Source organism: Rhinopithecus bieti, unplaced genomic scaffold (genome assembly GCF_001698545.2).
Source record: "Rhinopithecus bieti isolate Rb0 unplaced genomic scaffold, ASM169854v2 scaffold_22, whole genome shotgun sequence".
NCBI lineage: Eukaryota > Metazoa > Chordata > Mammalia > Primates > Cercopithecidae > Rhinopithecus > Rhinopithecus bieti.
Window position 1 is genome coordinate 297269 of NW_016803136.1, and position 9515 is coordinate 306783.

Consider the following 9515-nt stretch of genomic DNA (forward strand, 5'->3'; position numbering starts at 1 on the left):
AAAAAAAAAAAAAAAAAACAGAAGCATCTCTCTAAGTTTTGTTTTTTCAGATAATTTATTGTTAAATGAAGATGTCACAAAGCGAAATGGAGAGGGGGCAGGTGTCAAAGGTAAACTGAAAATGTCTTGTCTGCCAGACGCTATTCTGCTTTCCTAAGGTTAGAAACAGTAAAAGTGTCAAATGAAAAGGTACTCGCTCAAATTAAGTTTTTTAAAAAGGTCTGTAATTTGCAAGGAAAATAACTTTTCACTAAAAATATCCTTATTACATGAAAGCCATAATTTAAGAGACGGAGAAAAAAGCTTTTTCATTAACAAATAAACAGCATCTCTCAGATACACTGAGGAATGTTTGTTTTAATCAGTGGTCTTAAAAATCACTGCTTCCACCCCGCAAACGAACATGAATCCACCATGGATGGTGTCCTCTGACCCACCTGAAACACTCCCTTTCTCTCCACACACTTCCTTTTCTGCAACTTTCAGCAAAGCAGGTTTGGAGAGAAAGAGGATTAGAAAGAACTACAGTTGGTTCCCTGTTGAATAACTTAACACAATAAAATCTGGTTTCCCATTTGCATTACACATTCACAATCGCTCACTCCTACTTACTTTACTGACGTATTTCAGACTCTCTCCACACCTAGCATGATTTGCCTGAACTTAACACAGTTCCCGTAAGACCCAAAAAAATCTCCTAAGGACGTCTCTGAGAACACAGCGGTGTTCAAAGGCCACGTCCTCCCACGCAACGCCCACACCTGCCACGCAGCCGGTACTGTTTCTGAGCTCATCCAAGCAAGTGTTTCCACGGAGCAGAGCAAGGCCTTGAGGATCCTGCTAACATAACTTCAAAGTTATTGGGAGGCCGAGGCGGGTGGATCACAAGGTCAGGCATTCGAGACCAGCCTGACCAACATGGTGAAACCCCGTCTCTACCAGAAACACAAAACTTACCCAGGTGTGGTGGTGGGCACCTGTAGTCCCACCAACTCAGGAGGCTGAGGCAGGAGAATCCCTTGAACCCGGGAGGCAGAGGTTGCAGTGTGCCGAGATCGTGCCACTGCACTCCAGCCTGGGCAAGAGGGTGAGACTCCGTCTCAAAAAAAAAAAAAAAAAAAAAAGACATTGACCACTTAAATGACCACAGCATGAAATCAGACAGAAAAATCCATTTTTATCAATAAATGCTGCGTCACTTGCTCCTCCAAACACAGGAAGCATTTTTTGCTCTGCACGTGACTGAGGATACTATGGGTACCAGGGTGCCCCCTCACTGGGTCCCAGCCGAGCTTCAGTCCGGCAAGCTCAGACCACGGGTGGACCGCAGGCTGTGTCCACAGGGTGCTTGCATTGGTTAGGGGCACCGCGAACTGACGCTGTTGTCTGCACAGGACAACGTGGCTCTCCAGGCCTCCAGCGACTGCACACGACGGCAATTATCACCGCACCTGCTGCTGTGGCCCCGGGGCACCACGGAGCTCTCAGTTCTGCTTTCGGGACAGATGGAAGCCGTCCACAGAAACCGGAGCCGCAGAGGAGCTCATGGTGCTCGGTGACCCTCGGGCACTTGACATCATTTGGATGAATTCAAAGGAAATATCTAGTTTGTTCTTTCCAATATTGGAAGAAAAAAGTAAAACCATCTGCCACTTTCTTTACTCACACACCACAGGGATTGGCAGGAGGTCCCAAGAAGAAGGGGCGGGGGTAGGATGGGGTGGTGGGAGGCAGAGCTGAAACCACCAGGCCCTGGTCCACCCCCACTGCCGGGCCGGGTCAGCCGAATTCTCACGGTCCTCGGGAACATGGCAGTCGAATGCCACTTGCACCCGTGCGGTGGGTAAGAGGAATGCGCCAGCACAGCGGCCAGGTTTTGACATCGCTCCCTACTGTGAATGCACCTTGTCTGCTGTTGGCCGGTGGAGGACACAGATTTCCTCGCCTTTTTTTCTGCCATATTTTTTAGAATGGAGGCTCACTATGTTGCCAGACTGGTCTCGAATTCTTGGGCTTAAGAGATCCTCCTGCCTCAGTTTCCAAGTAGCTGGGACTACAGGCTCCAGCCACCGCGCCCAGCCTTCCTGGCTTTTCGAATTATGCTTAAGACACTGGCAAAATCCCTCTGCAATTCTGACGCCATCGAAATCCTAAGAATGAGTCAACCCCGGCCCCTCTCATGATGAACCAGGTCATCATCGGCGTCTGCCTCCTCCCGGCGGCCGCAGGTCTTAGCCAGGGCCACCAGTTCGTGTCCTGAGTGTCCACTCCCCTCGCGGACTCCCAAAAAGTGTGTTTTTCAGGCATACACTTAGAAAGCCGTTTCTCTCAAAAAAGGCCCTCCGGCTCCGTTTTGCCTTATGAAAATATGGGAAAGAAAGTATTCTGAAAATATTCCAAAAGCCCAAAACACCTGTCGGAGACTCACGGAAGCCTGCGGAGACGGTCACCACATGCCAAGGGTTCGAGGCGTTTTCTCAGAGCCTGTGCTTGCAACTGACGGTGAGGAAGCAATCGGAGCCAAAGCCACACCCGGCGGCCCACGGGCCTGGCCTTCCCAGAGCAGGAGGCAACACAGAGAACCTTTTTTTTTAAGGCATTTTTCATTTTGGTTTTTGAATTTTTTTTTTTTTTTTTTTTTTGATATCATGAAAAAAGATTTAGAGAATTACAAGAGTTTAGGTTAACAGGAAACACAAACGGAGATAGAAATTTAAAAACAAAGGAACGGAACTCAACCCTCCACAGCTTGAACCCACGCAGGTGTCACCGTTTACTGAATTAGCACCACTTTTGCGCGGTGAAGACACCCGTGGCTGAAATTTCTAAAATCTCACTTTCTCCACCCTCTTCTTCGGACAAACTGGCCGTGGAGGGAGAGCCCCAGATTGCTGCTGCTTTTCCTGTGGTTCTGGCGGTCTTTTTGTTGCCTCACCTGATTGAGACTTTGGGGAACCAACACAGCAGCAAACCAGGACATATACTCCCTCTAAAAACAGCTTAAACATTACAACACAAAGATCTCAATAATTATGAGAGGCAGTGATTTTTTTTTTCTTTCCCTTCCCCTGGCCGGGCTTGGAGGTGTCTCTAGGTTAGACTCCTCTGGGGCTGGAATGACATGAAGGGTAAGGTCGCCCGGCTTGGCCAGGGCAGTCGGGGGCAGGACAGCGGAGCAGCCAGTCCGACCCCAGCCCAGCCGAGTCAGCGTTCGTCGGAGAGGTCGTCGCCGCCCAGCAGCTCCGTGGCTTCGAGCTCCACGCTGGACAGAAACCTCCGCATCGTCTTGCGACAGTTGTAGTCCAGGGTGGTGGTGTAGACGGTCTTGGGGTACTTGGGGTAGACGATGGTGGTGCTGAGGAAGCGCGTGGGCCTGTGGCGTGGCTCGAAGCGCACCTCGGCCTTGTAGCTGCGCCAGGTGCCGTTGGGGATGCAGGTGACCGTCTGGCTGCAGGAGGCCACGGCCAGGCCCAGGGGCAGCTGCACGTCGTCGATGAAGTGCCGCTCAGACTCGTACTTGACCGAGGAGGTGTACCTGCGCGGGAGACACAAGGCCGCGTGAAGCCGCTCCTCTGAGCCAGGGGCTTGGGGTCCCCACCGTGACTGAGTCATCTGTGGGGTGCCCATGTAGAAACACGGCTGCTCCCGTGAGAAGCGACACATAGGGTCACAGAGTCTACAGAGGACTCACTATGTGCCAGGTACCCTTCTAAGTACTTTACTTACAGGATCCAATTTAATCTCCCCAACAACCCTGAGAGGACCCCGAGGTGCAGAGGTGAAGGTCACAGCGCCACTGAATAGGAGAGCTGGGATTTAAACACAGGGTGCAGGATTCCCAAGCTTATCCCGCATCACTGTTAGCCACTGCAGGCAGCAGCCCCTGGATCCCGCTCCCACTCGCCTAAGCTTAAGACCTTAGCCAAGTTACTTCACTCTTCCGAGCCTCCATTTCCTCTTTTTTTTTTTTTTTTTTTTTGAGATGGAGTGTCTCTCTGTCGCCCAGGCTGAAGTGCAGTGGTGCAATCTCGGCTCACTGCAGCTTCCGCCTCCTGGGTTCAAGCGATTCTCCTGCCTCAGCCTCCCGAGTAGCTGGGATTATAGGTGCCTGCCACCATGCCCTGGTAATTTTTGTATTTTTAGTAGAGACGGGGTTTCACCATGTTGACCAGGCTGGTCTCGAACTCCCAACCTCAGGTGATCTGCCTGCCTCAGCCTCCCAAAACCCTGGGATTATAGACATGAACCACTGCACCTGGCCTCTTTTTTTTTTTTTTTAACATATCTTTTATTCTTTGTAGAGATGAGGACTTCCTGTGTTGCCCAGGCTGGTCCTAACCTCCTGGGCTCGAGCGATCCTCCTGCCTTGGCCTCCCAGAGTGCTGGGATTACAGGCATGAGCCACTGCGCTCACCCTGTCAGCTAGTTAATGAGAGGATAAAGGAACCCAGAAACCTTGAATGCTGGTTCTGAAAGTTTGGCTATACCAAATATTAACACTCTGTTCACCCTGGCATTTGGTTTGGGAACCTTCCCCAAACCCAGGTATCTGATCTTACCAATGAAAGCCAATTATCATCTTGATTACCATAAGATAAATTAGCATCTATGTTCCTCAGGCACATAATTTTTTCAAGTCTTTCTTTTAATTTTGGAAGTGATTTTCTTCTCTTTTTTTTTTTTTTTTTTTTTTGGAGGTGGAGTCTCGCTTTGTCGCTCAGTCTGGAGTGGTGCAGGGGTGTGATCTCAGCTCACTGCAGCCTCCACCTCCCAGGTCCAAGCGATCCTCCCACCTCAGCCTCCTGAGTCGCTGGGACCACAGGCATGCACCACCATTCCCAGGTAAGTTTTGTATTTTTTGTAGAGACGGGGTTTCACTGTTGTTTCCTGGGCTGGTCTCGAACTCCTGGGCTCCAGCCATCCTCCTGCTTCAGTCCCCCAGAATGCCGGATTCTAGGCGTGAGCCACTGTGCCTGGCCCAGAAGTTAGTTTTCTTATAGAAGCAAAAGCTTTAATGCATTTACTGAATTCTTATAGCTTTGTAGATACTGAAAAGTGTATGAGCGTCTCATACAGACACATCTAACAGCACTGCCTCCAACCAGCCCTACCCACTGGTCAGGTGAGTAAGAATCAGTATTCTTCTCTGCCAGTGGAATGGAAATCTCGTCTCTCCTCCTTAGGCAAGCAGTTAAGAGGCTGGTGGGAGTCCTGGCCCCATTTTGCTCAAAATACAAGCTCCACAGGAACAAAAGGCTGAACTGCTCACCTCCCAACTGATGAACTCGCCTTTGTTCCATGTCAAAGGGGCCTTTGTGTTGATGCAGCGGAAACTCCAGCTATCAAACCACCAGGTACCAAAAGTAAAACTCCTTTCTCTAAAAAGACCTATCTTTACCTGAGTCTGTCAGTGCATCTTTGCCCCCAGATAATGCTGGATGAGATAGTCCCCAGAGGAAGCCCAGTGCTTGCCTAGTGAAATTACACTATGAGACAAGGTTAAAAGACCTCAGAGAGGGGTTGGCAGGTAAGGGAGCAGGGGGCAGCAGCTGCTGGAAAGAAGAATTAATATCTGACAAAATTGTAACCCTCTGACGGCCATGATTCATGAAGTGCAAAAAGAAAATGCAGAACTTTATACAAAACACGATCTCATTTTCATTTTAACGTTAAAAGCATGCCTATATATTTAATGGGTTAGAATGCAGAAACAGAAAGAGGACCCACCAAACTATTAATCATCTTTGTCACATTTTTGCAATTAACTAATTTTTTATAACAACAAGCATTTATATCTGGAATAAAAAATAAAAATTGTTAAAAACAAAAGAATAAAATTGGGGCCTGCTGTATTTACCTTACTTCCTTTGGTGGTAAGGGGTCAAATTCCACTCCTTCGCCAAAGGACAGGGGACACAGCCTCAGCACACAGCCGGGAGTCAGGGGCAGAGACGCTGGACTCTTCAAGGACAGAGAACAATGCCGTCAGAGCTCTTACGGGCCATTTCTTTTTTTTTTTTTTTTTTGAGACGGAGTCTCGCTCTGTCGCCCAGGCTAGAGTGCAGTGGCACCATCTCAGCTCAATGCAACCTCTGCCTCCCAGGGTCAAGCAATTCTCCTGCCTCAGCCTCCTGAGTAGCTGTAATTACAGCTATGTGCCACCGTGCTTGGCCAACTGTTTTGTATTTTTAGTAGAGACGGGGTTTCATCATGTTGGCCAGGCTGGTCTTGAACTCCTGACCTCAGATGATCCGCCCGCCTCAGCCTCCCAAAATGCTGGGATGACAGGAAGGAGCCACCACGCCCGGCCCCCACAGGACATTTCTAAGCATCGCCCACAGAAGGCCGTGGCTCGGCCCAAATGGGATCTGTGTCCCCGGTGCTGGGCACACCAGAGAAACGCTGGACAGGGAGCCGAGAGGTCTGGGTTCAAATCCCAGGTTGACCACGACTGTGCCGTGTGCCCTCAGAGGAGTCACATCACATGCCCTGTGACCTTATCAGCACAGCAAGGCGGACACCCCCTTTCACTGCTAAGGTTGTGTGAACAGCTGCAAAGAGGAAACAAACGTGAGCCAGACTGCTACCCCTTGCCTTGCGTTGAGAAACCTTGGTGAGCGGAGGCTCACCTCACCCGAATCCTCCATTCTGTAGCACTCCCTCTGTCACTGTCTCAGCAAGACTCTAGGAAAGGTAAAAATACATATATATATATATGCTGCCAGGAAATTTTCTGTTTTTTAACTAAAGATTCAATCTGGCCAAGCACCGTGGCTCACACCTGTAATCCCAGCATTTTGGGAGGTGGAGGTAGGAGGATCCCTTGAGCCCAGGAGTTTGACACCAGCCTGGACAACATGGCAAGACCTCATCTCCACAAAAAATACGACAATTAGTTGGGCGTGGTGGTACACGCCTATAGTCTCAGCTACTCAGGAGGCTTAGGTGGGAAGATGGTTTGAGCCCAGAAGGTCAAGGCTGCAGTGAGCTGAGATCACCACTACACTCCAGTTTGGACAACAGAGCGGGCAGAGCAGGAGACTCTGTCTTTAAAGAAAAAACTTTCATTGGTAAGATGGACACCAGGCCGGGCACAGTGGCTCACACCTGTAATCCCAGCACTTTGGGGGGCCATGGCAGGTGGATCACCCAAGGTCAGGAGTTCGACACCAGCCTGGCCAATGTGGTGAAACCCCATCTCTACTAAAAATACAAAAATGAGCCAGGCGTGGTGCTGTGTGCCTGAAGTCCCAGCTACTGGGGAGACTGAGGCAAGAGAATCGCTTGAACCCAGGAGACAGAGGTTGCAGTGAGCCGAGATCGTGCCACTGCACTCCAGCCTGGGAGACAGAGTAGGACTCCATGTGAAAAAAAAAAAAAAAAAAAAGAGACAGGTGGACACCAGATGTTCTCCGTCACCCTCCGCTATCCAGAGTACTCAGTGAACCAGAGCACAGCAGTTCTTCCAGCCCCGCCAATGCATGGGATGTTCTGATTGACCAAGAAGGCTCAGTAGAAGGCAGTTGCATACTAGACACGGTGCTAGTTTTCATCCAGTTTGCAGGATCAGGGCTTCCGTGTTAAGCGTGCAAAGATAAACACAGTGCGGAGTCTGAACACAGAAGCCCTTTATGTTCCCTGGTTTGCTTGGGATCTATCATTTTCTCTGCCTAATTTGAGAGAAGGATGTACATTTGTGCCAGGGCGTGGAGTTAGCGGCCCCACCCCCACATCTCCCAGGACCGAGAAGGAGACAAACGTTTCTACAAGGTTGGCTCTAAGACCTTTATCATGAGACCAGGACAAGGTGTGTCAAGTGGGGACATGGGTGGAAATGCGAAAGCCAAAGGGGACCAGGACAGAGACACAGAGGGCCCTGAGGGTCCAGGTCCTGGACCTGGGTGGAGGTTTAGCAAGGCCAGGCTAGAGGAGCGGGGGTGGGTGGGAGCCAAGGTCAGTGAACTGTGTGTGTGTGTGTGTTGGTGGGGGGCAGGGGGGGTAGGGTACATAAGGTGTGAGCACTGACTTCTGCAAACAGCCCCCAAATAGTGACAGTGGGCCCAGCTCTGCCCCCAGTTCTCTGGCTGCCAGACCCTGCCCAACAGAAGGGGGTACCTCCCAGGTGTCCCCATGAGAAGGTTGGTGATCTCTGAACCCCCCACTGCCTTCTTCCAGGCATCTACAGGAGCACTCGGTTCTGTGCCTTCTCGGCTCTTCCATCCCCGCCCACCCGACAGACGCTCCCTGAGCACGGCCCTTGCTCCAGGCTGAGGCTGGGTGATGTGGGGCAGCAGAGGTTATAACAGACACATGAATGAAGGGCCGCTGGAATGGGGATGTAGCTGTGGGCTCTGGCCCCTGGGAAGCAGCAAGCCTCCCAGAGGAGGTGACGTGAGCTGGGGGTTGAGGGGCCAGCAGGACACCTCCTGGGAGAGGTAAGAGGCCCTGGGCATGCGGGTGGAGGGTGGCAGCAGAAACGCTGGTGTGGTGTGTGTGTCCCGCCTGCGGCCAGGGCAGGTGGACGACAAGGCCAGATGGGGCCAGAGGGGAGGACACTGAAGGCCAAGTTGAAGCCAGCCCAGCCTTGGGATGGCAATGAGGAAACTGCCCTGATGCCCACCGGGAGACAAGGTGGGAGGGGCGAGACCACCCTAGGGACAGCAGCGGCCGCCGCCGACTTCACCCGGGGGAGGGGGCTGGGTGTCTCCATCCCCGGGGGGCAGGGCCGGGTTGCAGCCCCACTTCCAGCTTTTCTGAGACTGCGGGCAGGATGTGGCTTCCGCAGACTTCTAAGTAAAGGCAGCAAACACCAACATCTGAGCGACTCCCAAGGCAAAAGATTAGGTGGAGTTTTTTTTCTTTAAATGAACATTTTAAAGTAAAGTAAACGGATTACTCTGTAAAAGTTTCCACCCACCTAAAGGCCTCCCACCCGTTATGTGCAGGACCCGAGTTCCCGGTGTTCGGGCCAAGAGGCGGCCGCGGGAGGCCGCAGGCTGGGCAGGGACCTTCCCTAAAGGTCGGGAAGGCTCTGGCCCCTTTGCTCTGGGATGCGGAGCGCGGGGCACACCCGCTCCCGGGCCCGGCTGGGAGGAGGCGAGCAGCCCCGTGGGAGCCCAAAGCCGCGGGGTGTCGGGCCGGAGTCCGGGGGGTCCGGGGTTCCCTCCAGGCGCCCCCCGCCCGGCGAAGGCAGGAATGTGGCCGAGCCGCAGCCTGGCAGCCCCGGGGGCCGCCACCCCGAAGGGAGGAGACGGCGGCTCGCCGCTCCCGGGGCTCCCGCGCCTCCCAGGCGATGACAATTTTCCAGCCACCGGCTCCAGCTGGCCAGGCTCGCGGCGCTCCCGCCCCAGGCTCCTGGCGATGGCCGCCCCGTCCCGACACCGCGCGCCCGGGGGCCGGAGCCGCTGGGGGTCCCGGGCGGGAATCGCTGCGCTCGGAGGGAAGGAGCCCGCGCGGGGCCACTCACCTGAGCCGCGGGGGTCGCCGCCGCGTCCGGCTCCAGCGCCCCCGGTGCC

The 9515-nt window shown here is 52.7% G+C and overlaps 1 protein-coding gene across 1 annotated transcript; it reads right to left on the reverse strand.

Annotated features, from left to right (window-relative positions):
* Positions 1 to 36: 36 nt before the first annotated feature.
* RFLNB (refilin B) lies at positions 37 to 9514 on the reverse strand (the record flags this gene model as incomplete). The annotated part of the gene is made up of 3 exons (XM_017862093.1): positions 37 to 3535; positions 5858 to 5961; positions 9467 to 9514. Coding segments are annotated over 3 exons (483 nt in total), but the record flags the coding sequence as incomplete, so codon positions are not given.
* Between the last annotated feature and the right edge of the window lies 1 nt (position 9515).